Consider the following 19,068-nt stretch of genomic DNA (forward strand, 5'->3'; position numbering starts at 1 on the left):
CTTACTTCCACCACGCAAAACCTTCCCGACCAACCCTCCCACCATCACCTCCAGCACTCCCTAACCACGTGCTGGATCTGTTTTTCTCCATAGCACTTATCTTTTAACATGCTATAATTTACTTCTTTATTCTACCATCATCTTCCCCCCTCCAGAATGATAGCTCCAAGAGGGCAGAGGTTTTCAGGTGCCCTGTTGACTGCTGCCATCTCTAACAGCTAGGACACTGCCAAGCACATAGTAGGCACTCAAAAATTTTTGGTGAATGAATAAAAGAAGTGCTCAATAAAAGGGAAGAAAAAGGCCGGGCGCGATGGCTCACGCCTGTAATCCCAGCACTTTGGGAGGCCGAGGCGGGCGGATCACGAGGTCAGGAGATCGAGACCATCCTGGCTAACAGGGTGAAACCCTGTCTCTGCTAAAAATACAAAAAATTAGCCAGGCGTGGTGGCAGGTGCCTGTAGTTCCAGCTACTCAGGAGGCTGAGGCAGGAGAATGGCACGAACCCAGGAGGCGGAGCTTACAGTGGGCCGAGATCACACCACTGCACTCCAGCCTGGGGGACAGAGAGAGACCCTGTCTTAAAATGAATAATAAATAAGTACATAATAAAAAGCTAGTATTGATGTGGAGAAAGAAACTCTCATACACTGTTGGTAGGAATGTAAAATGGAACAGTCTCTGTGAAAAAGTCTGTAAGTTCCTCAAAAGGGTAAACACAAATTTCCACAGGATCTGGCAGTCTACTTCTAGGTAATATACCCAAGAAAAATAAAAACATACATCTACACAAAAATTTATAATTGAATGTTCATATCAATATTATTCATTGCCAGGCACGATGGCTCATGCCTGTAATCCTAGAAGTTCGGAAGGCCGAAGTGAGAGGATCGCTTGAGCCCAGGAGTTCAAAACCAGCCTGGGCAACATGGTGAAACCCCATCTCTACAAAAAGCAGAAAAATTAGACAGGCATGGTGGTGCACGCCTGTGGTCCCAGCTACTCAGGAGGCTGAGGTGGGAGAATCACTTGAGCCGAGGCGGAGGTTGCAGTGAGCCGAGATGGCACCACTGCACTCCAGCATGGTGTAGCATGGGTGTCAGAGCAAGACACTGTCTCAAACAAAAACAAAAAACCAAAAAACATTATTCAAAGAGCCAAAAAGTGAAAATAACCCAATTGTCCATCAACTAATAGATGGATAAATTAAATGTGCTATATCCACATTACGGAATATTACTTGGCAATAAAAAAGAATGAGATTCTGATACAAGCTGCAAAATAAACAGACTTTGAAAACATCATGCTAAGTGAAAGAAGCAAGTCATAAAAGATCACATATGATATGATTCCATTTATATGAAACGTTCACAACAGGCAAGTCTATAGTGATAGAAAGTAGATTAGTGGTTGTCTAGGACTGGGGAGGAACAGAGAGGTATTTGGGGAAAATGGGGAGTGACAGCCAATGGGTATGGAGTTTCTTTTTGGGATGATGAAAATGTTCTAAATTGACTGTGGTGATGACTGCACAACGCTGTGAATATACGAGAAAACACTGTACACTTTTAATGGGTGAATTGTACAGCATGTGCCCAGCATGGAAAGCTTACCTCTCACAGACTTTATAGCCTTCGTTGACACTCACTGCTTTGTACTTCATGTTGCCTTTGGTCCGCTCCAGTTCCCAACACCAGTCCTTAAGTGTGTCAAACATTACGGTATGGTTCTTGGGATCAGTGACTAAGAGAACAAAATGTAAAAGACAATAAAATCTTTCCATGAAGCACTGGTACTTTTATTATGTGAAAGTCCCTCCTTAGGTTTTGCTTTCCTCCACTAAGCCCATTTTTATCCAAGCAGAATGAATTGATTGCTTAATCCTAACCTTGTTCCATTTTTTGTCATTAATCCAAAATTATGACTGAGTCTCTCTTTTTTTTTTTTGAGATGGAGTCTTGCTCTATTGCCCCTGCTGGAGTGCAGTGGCCCAGTGGTGCCATCTCGGCTCACTGCAACCTCCGCCTCCCAGGTTAAAGTGATTCTCCCGCCTTAGCCTTCTGAGTAGCTGGGACTACAGGAACGCACCACCACATATGGCTAATTTTTGTATTTTTAGTAGAGATGGGGTTTCACCATGTTGGCCAGGTTGGTCTCAAACTCCTGACCTCAAGTGATGCACCCGCCTCAGCTGCCCAAAGTGCTGGGATTACAGGAGTGAGCCATTGCTCCTGGCCAGCTCTGTCCTTTTACATTGTAGGAACTGAGTTCCATTCCTTGGATAAGTAATTTATAGCTCCATTTCTAGTCATCTGACCATGAGTTAATTTATATAACACAAAAAGATCATGTGAAGCACTAAAAGACAGGCTTGGCACAAATGCTAAAGTGACAAAATATTTTTAGCCCTGCCAATGTGTGCATAAAACAGCCAACTAATTTGAATAGTATCTCAGGATCTTCAATGTAAATCCTCCTTCAGTTTGAAGATGCACTGCTTGTAAGAGGATTTGCCTAGTGTGACAACTGGTTCCTGAAGGCCATAAACAGATGATGGCCATGGTGAGGATCAGGGCCTGCTAGCCAAGGCTGAATCATGGTTATGGGTAGGTACTTCTATCCCCAACCCAGCCCTGCCACTACCTGCTAGGACAAAATGCCCTGGAGCACCGCTCTTGCAGCCTAGCAGATGTGTCCTTGGTCTTCTCCCAAGCCGCAGCACTTCTTGCCGGGTATTTACACATGTACCACAATAGTCTTGAGTATATACACAAATTCTATCACAAATAGTTCAAGTCTTTGCACATCTAAAAAACCAAGCCTTCTGGGAAGAACAAAGGGTTTACAAAAACTACCCCAGCTCCTTTTCATAAAACCAGATCATAGCAAAAATAAGAATAATGATGATGATAATAGTGCTTATATAGCACTTACTAGGTACTAGGTACTGTTCTGAGCATATTACTTTTTTTTTTTTTTTTTTGAGACGGAGTCTCGCTCATTCGCCCAGGATGGAGTGCAGCGGCGTGATCTCGGCTCCCTGCAACCTCTGCCTCCCAGGTTCAAGCGATTCTCCTGCCTTGGCCTCCTGAATAGCTGGGATTATAGGCACCCACCAACACGCCTGGCTAATTTTTGTATTTTTAGTAGAGACGGGGTTTCACTATTTTGGCCAGGCTGGTCTTGAACTCCTAACATCATGATCCACCCACCTCGGCCTCCCAAAGTGCTGGGATTACAGGCATGCACCACCACGCCCAGCCTATATTACATTTTATTAACTCAATCCTCACAACCCTATAGAATAGATAATACAATAGGTAAGATCATTTCCTCCATTTTACAGATACAGCACAGAAAGGTCAAGTAACTTGCCTACGTCACAAAGCTAGGCAATGATGGAACTGGGATTCAAACCCAGGAAACTATAAAAGAAATTTCCGTAAAGTTCTAATACTGCCCCCTCCAAACCCCACCAAAAAAAAAAAAAAAAAAAAAAAAAATTCCCCATGGATATAAGGTAGTAACAACATTCCCATTTACCACAGTAGGCCATCTTCTAGCCAATACAAGGAAGTTCTTCCCTAAAACGCCACGTCATAAACATTTAGGACCTTCCAACCAAAACACATTTGTGAATTATGAAGCCAGGGAATAATTAAAGGTATTCAAATTGCAAAACACCCACCTCTACAAACCCCTACTCAATGAAACAGCTATTTGGTCAATTAGCATCCATGAGTTATAACCTTTACTTCTCAAAACAAATGAGGGCTGGAAGGAAGTAGAAGAAGAGTGTAATTAAATCAGAATAAAAGATGCTATTAATACATATCCTGGGCCTCTGGCACAAAAAGCCACCAGAAGGTAATGAAACTGCCAAGGTCGATCAAGGTAAGGGTTTTGGCATGCTGATCCACATATGTTGGCAGGCCGAGAAAGTGTCCTATGCTGGGTACAGAACAAAAATCAGGATACAAGGAAAATCAGAATTCCTGAAAATAGAATATGATTTTGCAAATGTGCACTCAATAAATGCTTATACAAATTATAGCAATCAACAAGTCATATTTGTATATGTCATATTACCACAAACTCTAAGTCAGCACCCAGTTAATCAGCACTTGTATATATAGCTACAGTAAAAATCTGTCATTCACAAAGATAAACTGAATGAATTAAGGGATAAATTTTATGTTCAACCTAATATTACTGGGAAGTGTATTTCATGTCAGTGTAATTCTCTAAGCATAATCTGTCCTCAATAAATATGCAGTTTTACTCTCAATTAACTCCCAATTAATGACTGCACCTTATGTGCCATCCATTAACAATTTATAATTCTCACAAGACTTAATGCTGCTATTTTTAAAATAAGAAAGCAGAGGTTTTCTTCTTTTAACAGAGTTAAGTGTCATCCCCAGGATCACACAGCTAGAAAACAGCAAGGCCAGGATTTGAACACAGGTCAAATGGACACCAAAACCTATCTATACCTTTTCTATGAAATCGCCATAGCTCCCAAAATGCAGCATGCTCTCTGAGATAGCCACATCTCTGTACACGCCAATCCCTCTGCCCAAAATACTCCTTTAAGCCTACCAGATGCTCCACTATCTGCTAAGGCCCAGATTTCTCCCCCAGAGGGTGGGCGCCTCCACAGAGGACACATCACTCAGCTTCCTCTCCTATATGACTTTATGCTTCTTTTTTTTTTTTTGACTTTACGCTTCTTGAGGGCAAGGATTTAGTCCTGTTTATCTCCATATACCCACAGAGCCTGGCTCACAGCAAGCAATCAATACATATTTACTAAAAGAATGGATAGTGACAAAGCAACTCTGCCTTCCAGAAAGCTTTATGACAAAGCCTTGTGTGCTTTTTAAAAGAAACTGCTAGGCTGGGCGCGGTGGCTCATGCCTGTAATCCCAGCACTTTGGGAGGCCAAGGCAGGCAGATCACTTCAGGTCAGGAGTTTGAAACCAGCCTGGCCAACACAGTGAAACACTGTTTCTACCAAAAATACAAAAATTAGCCAGGTACGGTGGCATGCACCTGTAACCCTAGCTAATCAGGAGGCTGAGGCAGGAGAATCACTTGAACCCAGGAGGTGGAGGTTGCAGTGAGCCGAGATCCCGTCACTGCACTCCAGCCTGGGTGACAGTGTGAGAGTCGTCTCAAAAAAAAAAAAGAAAAACAAAAAAACCAACAACAACAAAAAAAACTGCCACTTCCCTGACAAAAAGTACATAGGACTCAGGATCACTAAACATCAGCTTCATGTTAAGAGTAATGGATGGAGGCGGGCGAGGTGGCTCACACCTGTAATCCCAGCACTTTGGGAGGCCAAGGTGGGTGGATCACTTGAAGTCAAGAGTTTGGAACCAGCCTGGCCAACATGGAGAAACCTCATCTCTACCAAAAATACAAAAATTAGTCAGGCACGGTGGTGGGCACCTGTAATCCCAGTTATTCAGGAGGCTGAGGCATGAGAATTGCTTGAACCCGGGAGGCGGACATTGAAGTGGGCCAAAATCATGCCATTGCACTTCAGCCTGGGCTACAAAACGAGACTCCATCTTTAAAAAAAAAAAAAAAAAAAAAATCACAGGAAAGAAAATGTAGATATCTGAATGAATCACTCAAGCAAGGGGTGACCAATTGGTAGAGGAGACAGGAAAAAACAAAACAACCCATAGATGTGTTTTCCCCCACTGGCTTCAGGTGGGAATCGGAAGGCTTCTGCTTACCCTCAAATTAGAACCCAGAAGATATTTACCTGTATTGTTTTGTGCAGCAGTCGCATAGGAAAACAGAAATAATCGTTTAAGCAGTTTAGGAGCCTGGGTATGATGAATTATGCCACTGACAATCTGAAAAAGAAGCGAACAATGGATATAGTTATGCTTTTGACAGATAAACACTAATAGAGACAAGAGTCAAGGTGTCTTAAGTTCTCAGTCATGCCAAAGGGGTTCCAATGGACAACATATTAATTCTCATTTGAGATCTGTATCTATGACATTAGCTTTTTGGAATAATGGCAAGTCAACAGGATGCTAACCATTTTGTCAGGTCTTCTTTCTTTCTTTTTTAAAAATTTTTATTATTTTTAACTTTTTTTTTTTCTGAGACAGTCTCGCTCTGCTGCCCAGGCTGCAGTGCAGTGGCATGATCTTGGCTCATTGCAACCTTTGCCTCCTGGGTTCAAGCAATTCTCCTGCCTCAGCCTCCAGAGTAGCTGGGATTACAGGCCTGCATCATCCTGCCTGACTAATCTTTGTATTTTTAGTAGAGATGGGGTTTCGCTATGTTGGCCAGGCTGGTCTTGAACTCCTGACCTCAAGTGATCTACCTGCCTCAGCCTCTCAAAGTGCTGTAATTACAGGCATGAACCATCCTGCCCGGCCTATTATTATTATTATTGAGACAGAGTTTCACTCTTGTTGCTCATTGCAACCTCCACCTCCTGGGTTTAAGTGATTCTCCTACCTCAGCCTCCTGAGTAGCTGCGATTATAGGCATGTGCCACCACGCCCGGCTAGTTTTTTGTATTTTTAGTAGAGACAGGGTTTCGCCATGTTGGTCAGGCTGGTCTCGAACTCCTGACCTCAGGTGATCCACTCACGTCGGCCTCCCAAAGTGCTGGGATTGCAGGCATTGGCCACCGTGCCCAGCTCAGTTTGTCAGGTTTTCTAAGAACTCTGAATTTCTAGGGAAAATTTTAAAACATAGTCTAATTTCTAAAAAACAAAGTGCTAAAAAACGTGAGTGCCACATTAAGTCAGATACTCCAAAACTCTGACATGTCAAAGACTTACAGCTGATATCGGATGATAACCAAGACACAGCTGTTCTGGTCCATTGTTGAGGCCTTTAGGACCTTCTTATGGAAGATAAGGGAAAGAAATCAATCTATCACGCTTTCTGTTTCATGTGAAACTAAAATATATTTGGTTAAGTGACTAAAACCATTGTTCAAATTGAAGTTTCTGCCTTCTCAGGAAATTTTCTATATCTATACTCTTTTGTTGCTCAGAATAGGTATCAGTCATGTTTATTATTCTAACTGAACTACCACACTACTTAAAGGAAATTAAGGAGTTACCACTAAGTGTGCAAACTCACTGCAGCCAAGACAGTATACATGAACAGGCCTTCTGCTAGGTTTCCCCTGATGTATTTATATCATCAGAGGGAAAAGTCTGAGATCAATATCTTAGTAAGAGAAATCTTGGATACCACTGGACTTCAGCCGGGGTGACAGTGTGAGACTCGGTCTCAAAAAAAAAAAAGAAAAAAAAAATCTTGGAAATTACAACAAACATCAAATTGATACAACCACTTTCTGAGTTCACCTACTTGCATATCTCAACTTGCTGTGGCGACCAGGAGATTACGTTTACTTAGTCTCTAAAAGCATGTCTGATTATTTGGCTTTGCTCATCTGACCTGTATACTTCCTCCTTTCCATGCACAACCACTACCTCCCAGAGGTAAACTCATTTACTCATAGAAGGTGGAATTCTCCATCACTACTGTCTTTTGGAAAGACTGTCAGAGGTGGGAGAATAGTGATAAACTTTTAGCTGTCTCATCCTTTCTTCATGTTCCCCTACCGCCTCCTGACCTGGTTTACCACCTCCCACCATTTAGCGGCTCCAGGAATAAAAACATTATGAAGTATTAAAGGTAGCATGTGCCAAGATGATACACAGGCACGCTTTATCAAATTACTTTTCACATTCTAATCAAAGAATATGGGATTACAACCAATTTCAAGTTCACAGAGTGAAAGCCTCCCCTCAACCTTCATGCAACGTAAGCAAAAACTAGAGCTAGTGGGGAAAACCTGATGGGAAATAAAACCTAAAAACACATGCAACTAGTTACCCTTTTGACTTCCTCTTCCTTTGTGTACCTCAGACAAAACTGGAACACTCGAAGGTCTTTGCAGTGGATGATGAGCTTCTCAGGGTATTTCTTCAGTTGTCCAAAGAGAGTTTTCTTTTTCTCGTCAAACACTACAGATCAGCAATGAAATCAGGAAGGGAAATTATGTTACACAGCAATAAGTGAATGCTAAAGAAACAAAGTAGATGATCAACTTCTAGGGATACTTCCCAAGAATGAGAGGAAAGGTACTGCCTGACTTTTAAGTGACTGCCAAAGGAAGCCCAATCTCTTCCAGCAGGGGCCCTGGCTCTCTGAGAGCAGTCAGCGTGCTTCACTCCTCTGGAGTAAGCACAAGAACAGACTGGCCACTGTTGGCAGAACTGATTCCAGTGGCCCAAAGAAAACCCACTCTGAAAGCTGAGCTTATAAAAGATGAAAGGGAAATGACTAGAGACATGCTTTCGTGACAGTCAACTCCTGAGTTTACAGCTAGGACCCCTCCTAAGACCCCCTCACTGTCCCAGAATGTGGACCCACTCAGCGCCTAGTAGTCTTGAGAACATCATAAATGATCACTGAATGATTTCTGAAGATGCCCCGAATACAAAAATAGAGAAGTGGAACAGAGAGAGGCTTGGCAGGAGAGGCTTGTTTAGTCAGCAGAAAAGACATCCTAATGCAATACAATAGACCTTTTTATCAGAGCAGCCTATAAAGTAAAACCTACACAGCTAACTCTGATATCAAAAAGTCTGATCAACATCTAGCATATAATGGCGTCGTGTGAAGTATTAGAAAGAACAGGTTCCAAGTTCAAGTCCAAACTCCTCTAGCTAAGTGACCTTACATAAACCACTTTACATCTCAATTTTAGCATCTATAAAACAGATTTAAACAAGATGATATATGTGAAAAAATTTTTAAAAATTATAAATGGTCATAAAAATATTATTATCATTATCAGCTATACTCTCAAAGGTTGCCAACACCCCAGGGAAAAACAGATACTTACCTCCATAAATCTGATCAACACAGTGGAGTGTAATGTCATTTTCTCCTATAACCTTATTCTTAAATTGAGTTTCCTAGAAGATTCAAAAGGAAACAACTGTGACTCCTCTGCACACTGTTAGACATTTATAGGCAGAGTAAATCACCATTCTCTACTTGGATATTAAGAAAAATGGGGGCCCGGGTGCAGTGGCTCACGCCTGTAATCCCAGCACTTTGGGAGGCTGATGCGGGCGGATCACGAGGTCAGGAGATCGAGACCATCTTGGCTAACACGGTGAAACCCCATCTCTACTAAAAATACAAAAAAATTAGCCAGGCGTGGTGGTGGGCGCCTGTAGTCCCAGCTACTCAGGAGGCTGAGGCAGGAGAATGGCGTGAAACCAGGAGGCAGAGCTTGCAGCGAGCTGAGATCGCACCACTGCACTCCAGCCTGGGTGACAGAGCGAGACTCTGTCTCAAAATAAATAAATAAATAAATAAAAATAAATGGGGAAATGCAGCGACATTCCTAAAAAAGGGACGATGAAGTGTGTGTGAGAAAAGCTCCTGAGATTCATTCTGAGACAGGGTTTAGTTCTGTCACTCAGGCTAGGCTGGAGTGCAGTGGGGCGATCTTGGCTCACTGCAACCTCCACCTCTCAGGCTCAAGCTAACTTTGCACCTCAGCCTCCTGAGTAGCTGGGACTACAGGCACACTCCACCACTCCTGGCTAATTTTTGCGTTTTTTTAGAGACATGATTTCCGCATGTTGCCCAGGCTGGTCTTGAACTTCTGAGCTCAAGCAATCCACCTGCCTCAGCCTCCCAAAGTGCTGAGATTACAAGTAAGAGCCACCGTGCCTGGTCCAGAACATGCCATTTCTGGGCCCCTCCTAGGCAAACCCACCATGCCACACACAATCACTTTGAGAAGTGTGGGGAAGTTATGTACAGGTTAACATTTCTCCACACAAATGTGAATAGGGGATTGACAGAGCTACCTGAAGTCAGCTTCAGGAAGAACAAGAGATTCAAGTTTCCGGTGAATGCTCTCTTTTACAGGACTATGAACCAAGCCCAAGGCCAGATGGAAGAGGCAGTACTGGTGCTGCTGTTTAAAAAACAAGGGTGATCTGGGACAGTTGGCACATTGTGGCAGGATGTGCCTTGGTTGGGTTTCCACTAACATATGGTGCTCTCCTAGTGGTACGGGCAGTTCTCTCCTTACCTGATTGCTCATTCTTCATGAATAGGAACAAATTTCACAAGGCTACTGCTACTAGGTTCAGATTAAACGTAAGGTGAGCCAGGTGAGGCGGCTCATGCCTGTAATCCCAGCACTTTGAGAGGCCAAAGCGGATGGATTTCTTTAGCTCAGAACTTTGAGACCAGCATGGGCAACATGGCAAAACCCTGCCTCTACCAAAAATAACAAAATTAGCCAGGCGTGAATGTCACATGCCTATGGTCCTAGCTACTCAGGAGGCTGAGGTGGGAGGATTATTGGAGCCACGACTGCGCCACGGCACTCCAACCTGAGTGACAGAGTGAGACTCTGCCTCAAAAACAATTAAAAATAAAAAACAAAACAAAAACAGAGTGAACCCAAATTCAAAGGCTGCATTCACCATCGGTTTCATTACTGAACTCAGTTCCTGGGTTTAAGGAAGAGCTTAGTATAGAGAAAACATGGGGAACTAGTATATTTGGAAGATGTTATTCCAGTGAGTGACATATATTGCACTGAAATACAAAAGAAAATTAAAAGTTGACAGTGTCAACACATGAGGTCAAAAGCAAGCCAGAAAGACATGAGGCACGGGTGAGAAATTTCTAAATGGTCCTGCCACTGAAAGGAGATCCTGAAGGACAGAGAGCAGGCCAGTGAAGAGAAGGACTCTGTTCTTTGTGTGTATTTATGTGGGGTGGTGGGGAGGGTGGGGATGATGGGAAGTGGAGTAACTGAGTAGCTGGGGGGAAAAAAGACAACAGAGCTACAACTGTGCTATTCCCCCCAAACTTCACCAAATGCAGTTCATACATGCAGGATTTCTGTCCTTTGTGTTTATGTGTGTTAGGGGGTAGAGTAACTGAGAAGCTGGGAACAAAAGACAACGGAACCACAACTACACTGTTGCCCGCAAACTCTGCCAAATGCAGCCCATACATACATCATTATCCAATGCAGATTCATCATCACCCAAGAAGGCAATCTTGAAGTCTGTGCAGACAAGCCTCCCATAGACCCCATGCTGACAGGAATCTTCCTGGACATACTTCAGTACTGTGCTGGCTTCACAAAGCAGCTGTTCACCTGGTGGAAACCAAAACAGGTCCTCCTTAGAGTTCTCAGGAAACATACGATTTGCAAACACTAAAGGCTTTCCAGCCCTATTTACATAAGGACAAACATATAATACAACACGGGGCTTCAGAACTTTACACTTTTCAGCATGGCAGGAGCTGCAAAAACATAGGACAGAAGATGAGGCAGAGTGGAAACCACCAATTGAGCCATTGAAATGGCTCAGATTGAAATGGCTCAGATACACCTCCGTGCAGGACATTTCTCTATCTTCTCATTGGGAATAATGGAAATTTCCAAATAGGTGCTAATGATCTGAGCTGCACTTTCACGCAGAAATCTTAGTGTTTTCATTACTTTGACCCAAGCAGATGTTCCATAGAAGCAATACCCTAAGTGAACACAGATGGGCTTGCCCCAGTCTACCCTAAAAAAACGCAGATCCCAAGCCCACTTTCCTGTGAGAAGGGGCAGCTTCTAATACCGGAAGTGCTGAGAGAGAGTGGCAGTGCCTCCCTGGCCATGGGACTTCCAGGCAGCTTCCATAGATCCAGGAGGTGCTGCAGCCTTCCACAGCATGACCACCCTTGTTCTGGCTCCACGCTGGGAGGAAAACAGAGGTCAGAGGTTTGTGGGGAAAAAACGTGTTTCCTCTTTTTCTTAGTTAAGCATATTTCCTTTCAATGCGTCACCTCTCCTCCTCCATCTGCAGCACCCAGCTGACGTGAGAAGCTGCAGCCCCTGGAGACAGAAAGTATCCCTCCTTGCAGTCAAAATGAGGAGGATTAGGGAATAGGTCAGTATTCTCTGCCGCCTGGAAGCAGAGGAGCTCACGGGGGCAGGCAAAAGAGAAGACTAAGGGGGAAATGAAAAACTAAGTATAAATGTTTTGCAACAACAACAAAAAAAACCCAAAGGATTTTTCTTCTCATGCAACAGATAACCATCTTCTCCTTGGAATCTCCCACTTGATAGCTCCTTCAAGGTCTTTAAATTTACTTTTTGGCTCAAAATTTATTTAATCTACCTTTCAATATGAAAACGAACAGTTTCAGACACTCAGAAGGGACACGTATTATGGTGGTGTTCTCTCATCTTTCAAGGGGTTAATTACCTCTGGCTGAAACACTAAGGAAATACCGGAAGATGGCTCAGTCATTAGGTCAGCCTCTCAAGAGATCACAGTTTGAAGGAAATAATGAAGACAGGGCCTCATTAGAGTTTAAAATAGTCCCAGAAAAAGTGTCTCTGCCAAGTCCATGGGGGAAGACATGCAAGGCTTCCTGTGCTTTCACCTCCCAACGTGAAATACTTTTAATGGTGAGGCTCTCCCCAAGACCAGGCCAGCCCCGTCCCATGCTCATGTACTAGAGACCAGAAATTAGCATGCACTAGCTAACACAACATTCCTGGTGAGGCCCTCTGCAAACATGGCATGCTGTGCCATAATCAGCTGGTTTATACCAAATCACAGAGTCTAGAAGCACAAAAGTTGGGAGCTAGAAATGATCTTTGTCTAGTTTGTGAAACTAGGCTCAGAGAAGTTAACTGTGAACTCACCGCTGCACACCTACACCTAGATGAGACTGTGAAGTAATTCAGGAGGGGAGAGAATATGCATAATGCTAAGCTAAAAATAAAATTTCCGAATCTATAACACCAAGAACAGAAAAACAAGAGGAGATAAGGTTTAAGTCATCATTATAGAAAAAAAGCCTCTGACATTTAAAAACATCAAAAAAACTTATAGAATTCTTTTACCAAATAAGGTGGATCAGTCAGAAACTTGCACAGATTTATATCCCCTCAATAAACTGGAAAAAAATAAAAAGCAGCAGAATAAAGCCTGTATTGTTTTGGGGAAATGTACCTAAAAAAACTTATTTTAAAAAAGCTATTTTGAATTAAGAAAAAGAAAGTAGAAAAAGAATTAAATACATGGATCACAGAATATCCCATATATGGAGAGGATACACCACCAAGTAGTTTCTATTCCTGAACATGGAAATGATTAAAATGTAACTTAAGCTAAAGTCACTGTCCTCTATCTCAAAAATATTCAACCAATCCAGGCTCCTTCACAATGACTGCAGGGCGAAGTGCTGGCAGCCCCAGGGCTGGTAAGCCCCAGCATCCCCAGTACATGTGCTCACATGCACAAATGGGTATTGACCAAGAGGTAAAGCCACCCACCAATGGTTGCCTTGGGAGGCCATAGCAGTTGAATTGTTTTCCTCAATTCTCTACAGACTGGGGATCAGCATACTGGAAGAGGCCATTAGAATGGCCTGAAAAAGTCCTCATTTGCTTGCGAAAGCAGTGAGAATATTCCAGGTTTATTTTCATCAGTTTGGGGGAAGAGGAAACAAGAAAAATTTTTTGCAGATGTTGTAATACTCAGACCCAGGTGTGTAGTTATTGAACTAAAAACCTTGATATGTTTGTTCAATTCATTACTGTTATATGTGAGAGGATGAAAACAAAGGAGTTTAAATATAGCAAGGCTAGGGATGATGTAATTTATCATTGGCTTTGCCTTGCATAGGAGTTACTATGCTAACATGACAGTTACCTGGCAACAAGTGAAGAGTTACTTCCTTCTCTGTTACTTCCTTTTCGTTTGTGTGAATTTCCTAAAAGAGAAGAGCAAAGGATATTTTTCTTTGTTTAAGGGTTTAAAATGAATAACATTAAGCCATGCTTTCAGAATACACACTAAAATATCACATACCTCAGGAGCTTTTCGTTTATGTTACAAGCTACTTTTTTTTTTTTTTTTTTTTTGAGACGGAGTCTCACTCTGTCGCCAGGCTGGAGTGCAGTGGCACGATCTCAGCTCACTGCAACCTCTGCCTCCCAGGTTCAAGTGATTCTCCTGTCTCAGCCTCCCAAGTAGCTGGGACTACAGGCATGTGCCACCATGCCCAGCTAATTGTTTGTATTTTTAGTAGAGACGGGGTTTCACCTTGTTGGTCAGGATAGTCTTGATCTCTTGACCTTGTGATCCACCCGCGTCAGCCTCCCAAAGTGCTGGGATTACAGGCGTGAGCCACCGTGCCTGGCCCAAGCTAGATACTTTTTAAAAACAGGAACTGTTCTAACTAAAGGAAGACAGAAAATTCCAAGTTATGGATATTTAATGTATTAAACTAATTATTTAGGACTGATAACTAGTAGCTGTCCCAAGTAGAGGGGGTGAGGTGGGCACTCCTTATCTCTCCTTATCTAAGGAACAACTTGAAGTGTCACACAGCAAAGCAAGGCTGCTCCAACACAGAATCTGAAATAAAAGAGATGGCCCGGCGTGGTGGCTCACACCTGTAATTCCAGCACTTTGGGTGGCCAAGATGGGCAGATCACTTGAGTGAGGTCAGGAGTTCGAAACCAGCCTGGCCAACATGGCAAAACCCCATCTCTACTAAAAATACAAAAATTAGCCAGGCATGGTAGTGAGCGCCTGTAATCCCAGCTGCTTGGGAGGCTAGGGCAGGAGAAACACTTTAATCCGGGGCGCAGAGGTTGCAGTGAGCCGAGATTATGCCACTGCACTCTGGCCTGGGTAACAGTGGGACTCTGTCTCAAAAAAAAAAAAAGAAAAAGAAAGAAAGAAAAGAGACAACACGCCACAGCATGATCCCCTCTCCTTCCAGTGAGGATCAAGGGTTGAAAGCAAAAGATGATGTGTTCTTGAAAGAATATGGACACATAAATAAGGCCCAAAGGTAAGAATAGGAAAACATGAATGTATCAAGTCAGTATTGATCCAGCTCATCTATAGCACACCAGGGCTCAGTAAAGAGAGCTGGAACATTCTTTGTCCATTCAAAGTTACCTAAAACCACAAGACAGTGCCAAGGGATACAGTCATTTCTAACAGAGAATCAAGGCCAGTTTCTGGGTCACTGCTTCTCAGTAAAAATATATTCAACTGCCTCTATTTGGGGCCCAAATTTATTTATTGGATATTCAAAGATAATTAATTACAAACATGAATGAATTAATAGACCAAAGCAATGATCATATATGGCTGTTAACATAACAAAGAGAGGCACCATGGGCCTCCTAATAAAGTGTACCACACCATCCAGGAAGTGTTCTTGCCAAAATATCTAACCTTAATCTCTTTGAACTTCCACGGCAATCAGCCAATGTATCAGAAACACTGGGACAGAGAAACATGTCAAATAATACAGTGGGGATATAATCAGTCAAATTCTGACTGTGAAAAATTCTACAAGACACAACCAGTTTTGTCAACAAATAAAATCAGATTTTTTTTTTTTTTTGGTAGAAGGCCCTGGGTGGGAAATTTTCTGAATTTGTTAATTCAGACTGAAATATGGCATTAGAAGAAACTTGGGTACAGCCTATCTTGAGGCTGAAGAAGAATGTTAGGGCTTTTCCTGAGAACCCATTTTTGAGCATGGTATAAATTGGGTGACTAAGATGCCTATAAACCAAGTCCCTCTGAGGCAGTGTGGTCAGATCATGTGGGAAGCTTGTTATCTAAACACTCTCTGGCACCATAAGCCTGCGGACTTAATAGTGCAGGGATGCAGGCTAGCTCTCTGATTTTGTAAAAAGCTCCCCAGATGATTCTGATGTACTGGTCTGGGGCTTAAGCAAGAGGAACTATTCTTGCATGTTAAAAGCTATGAGTGTTTTGGTAATTTAAAAATTCTTGGCCAGGTGCGGTGGCTCACGCCTGTAATCCCAGCACTTTGGGAGGCCGAGGTGGACGGATCACCTGAGGTCAGGAGTTCCAGACCAGCCTGACCAACATGGAGAAACCCCCGTCTCTACTAAAAATACAAAATTAGCCGGGGTGGTGGTGCATGCCTGTAATCCCAGCTCCTCGGGGGGCTGAGGCAGGAGAATCGCTTGAACCCGGGAGGCAGAGGTTGCAGTGAGCCAAGACTGTGCCTTTGCACTTCGGCCTGGGCAATAAGAGCGAAACTCTGTCTCAAAAAAAAAAAAAAAAAAAAAAGTAAGTTATGGCTGGGCGCAGCAACTCACACCTATAATCCCAACACTTTGGGAGGCTGAGGTGGGAGGACTGCTTGAGCCCAGGAATTTGAGACGGGCTTAGGAAATAGAGTGAGACTCATCTCTACAAAACAAACAAACAAAAAAATTAAAAAATCATCCAGGTATGGTAGTACACACCTGAAGTCCCAGGTACCTGGGAGGGTGAGATGAAAAGATCACTTGAGGCCAGGAGGTCAAGGCTGCAGTGAGCCATGACTGCACCACTGCATTCCAGCCTGGGAAACAGAGCAAGACCCTGCCTCAAAAAAAAAAGTTACTAACCAAGGATCTGCAAGCCCCATTGAACTCAGAGCCTACATTCTTCGCTGCTATGTACCAATTCTAACAAACATGGTCTCCAGTTTCCCATTGCAAAAGAGAAAATCAATGTAGCATCCATTGCTTGTAAAGGAAACTCTTACTACAAAACTAATCAGAACAAATAAGAAAAATTCCGTTAGGAGAACTGTACTTCACGTTCAAGGATCTGTCACACACAGCAGCATTCCCCAACCTTTTGGAGCTAGGTGTTGGTTTCACAGAAGACAATTTTTCCACAGACCTGGCAAGGGGGAAGGGGATGATTTTGGGATGAAACTGTTCTACCTCAGGTCATTAGACATTACTTAGATTCTCATAGGGAGGGTGCAACCTGGATCTCTTGCATGTGCAGTTCACAATAGGGTTCGTGCTCCTGTAAGAATCTAATGCCGCCACTGATCTCACAGGAGGCGGAACTCAGGAGGTAATCCTTGCTGCCCCCTACTCCTACATTCACCTCCTGCAGTGCTGGCACAGACTAGTACCAGTCCGCAGTCTAGGGGTTGGGGACATACAGGACAAAAGCACATGGATGTTAAAGTCAATTACCACTCTTGAGGACTTGCTGAGAGGCAGCCTGGTGGTATTTACTTCACTGGTTCTTGAAAAGTCAATTCTTTGGACTCTTACCAAGTTCACATTCAGAGTGCACATCATCTCAAATGTGTGATGATCCTGGGGCACCTTAGGAGAGGTAGAAAAAGGGTAGGGCCCTGCCAGAAAGATCTTGAAAAGAACTGGGGTGTGGTGTGTGGGGGTACAATGAAGCTCTCATAGGTCAAAATGCTTATAAATGCTCCTATCCGCTTTAAATCAAAAACTGAAATTGTTGTTCTCAGATTAATTTTATCCAGCCAGAGGGACAAACTCTAAGAAGCAACATCTCTAAAGGTTCCAAAACAATTTCTTTCCATTGCATTTGACACCAAAGTGCTAAAAGGACATAACACAGACATTTCATTTCCTAAAAGCTGCCCTACTTTTCTAGAATGAACACTTAATACTCATTTTTTCCAGCTAAGTAGAAAATCTGTGGGAGAAAAATGAATTTGCATCTACATATTAGGTAGGTATCCATGTATATCTTAAAACAAAATTTTTTTAAGTAGAAAGTTGTATTTTTTTATACAGCATAGTACTAATAATTTAAGTTTTTGTCTTTCTCTATGTTTCTCCAATATTTTCTCTGTGCATGTACTAAAAACAGAAAGAATACCGACCTGGGGCCGCAGTCCAAATATGGCTCTGGCATCCACAGACGTGACTTTGGTCATGTCATTTAAACTGACTGTCAGTTTCAGTTTCCTCCGATATAATAAAATGGAAACAATACTACCTAGCATGAGAGCTTTAAGAGATACATACATAACTTCGGTGACACAGGTGCTTGGTAATGTAATTTGTTATAGTTGTTGGGGGTAGCAGGATCTGCGTTTCTGCTTGATTTCCTTTCATGAGTAAACAAAGAGCAGGGGAATTATTCAAGAATCTGTCGGCAGGGTGTGGTGGCTCACACCAGTAATCACAGCACTTTGGGAGGCCGAGGTGGGTCGATCACTTGAGGCCAGGAGTTTGAGAACAGCCTGGCCAACATGGTAAAACCACGTCTCTACTGAAAATACAAAAATTGGCCGGGTGTGGCAGCGTGTGCCTGTAATCCCAGCTACTCGGGAGGCTGAGGCACGAAAATAGCTTGAACCCGGGAGGTGGAGGTTGCAGTGAGCTGAGATCGTGCCACTGCACTCCAGCCTGGGCAACAGAAGGAGACTCTATCATTTAAAAAAAAAAAAAAATCTGTTACATGAGACTAGTAACTTCTACTTTTCTCCCAATCCTGTTTCCCATATTAAACTAAATTGACTCTACTCAGGAGGTCTCACAATTCTTTTTTCTGTGGATCAGGAATTCCTGAAATTAGTAACACTGAAGTTGGCCCTAAATCTGTAAGACTTTAACTACATTAGGAATATCTGAAGCCAGGGAAAAGGAAATAGCATTTTTCTATTAATACGATTTATCTTCTAGCAGCACACCATGATTTATGTCTGGTCATTATGCATCTTATCTTTTGCAATAGAAAGCACTTTGAACCCTCTGCAAGACCAAAAAAGTAGACAGATGGCTTTCTTAAGAAACCACATCTGGGCCGGGCGCGGTGGCTCACGCCTGTAATCCCAGCACTCTGGGAGGCTGGGGCGGGTGGATCACAAGGTCAGGAGTTCGAGACCAGCCTGACCAACATGCTGAAACCCCGTCTCTACTGAAAATATAAAAATTAGCCAGGCATGGTGGTGCACGCCTGTAATCCCAGCTACTCAGGAGGCTGAGGCATGAGAGTCACTTGAACCCGGGAGGTGGAGGCTGCAGTGAGCTGAGATCATACCATTGCACTCCAGCCTGGGAGACAGTGCGAGACTCCATCTCAAAAACAAAAAAAAGAGACCACATCCGAGAGGAAGGACCTGCTTGGGCATACACACACAAAAAAGCTTTCTCAGCTACTAATTTTGTTGACAGTAGATCAA

At 43.0% G+C, this 19,068-nt stretch overlaps 1 protein-coding gene across 2 annotated transcripts in view; it reads right to left on the minus strand.

Moving 5' to 3' along the window:
* The window catches only part of MTMR12 (myotubularin related protein 12), an 83,977-nt gene that overhangs the window by 33,904 nt on the left and 31,005 nt on the right, over nucleotides 1-19,068 (minus strand). For both annotated transcript variants that reach the window (XM_054488620.2, XM_063664694.1), the window contains exons 2-7: nucleotides 13,767-13,827; nucleotides 11,061-11,203; nucleotides 8,909-8,981; nucleotides 7,894-8,024; nucleotides 5,780-5,873; nucleotides 1,614-1,743 (exon numbers count right to left, since the gene is read on the minus strand). In XM_054488620.2, coding sequence (XP_054344595.1) covers nucleotides 1,614-1,743; nucleotides 5,780-5,873; nucleotides 7,894-8,024; nucleotides 8,909-8,981; nucleotides 11,061-11,203; nucleotides 13,767-13,827 — 632 coding nt within the window. The remainder of the gene's footprint in view (nucleotides 1-1,613; nucleotides 1,744-5,779; nucleotides 5,874-7,893; nucleotides 8,025-8,908; nucleotides 8,982-11,060; nucleotides 11,204-13,766; nucleotides 13,828-19,068) is intronic.

This window comes from Pongo pygmaeus, chromosome 4 (genome assembly GCF_028885625.2).
Source record: "Pongo pygmaeus isolate AG05252 chromosome 4, NHGRI_mPonPyg2-v2.0_pri, whole genome shotgun sequence".
NCBI lineage: Eukaryota > Metazoa > Chordata > Mammalia > Primates > Hominidae > Pongo > Pongo pygmaeus.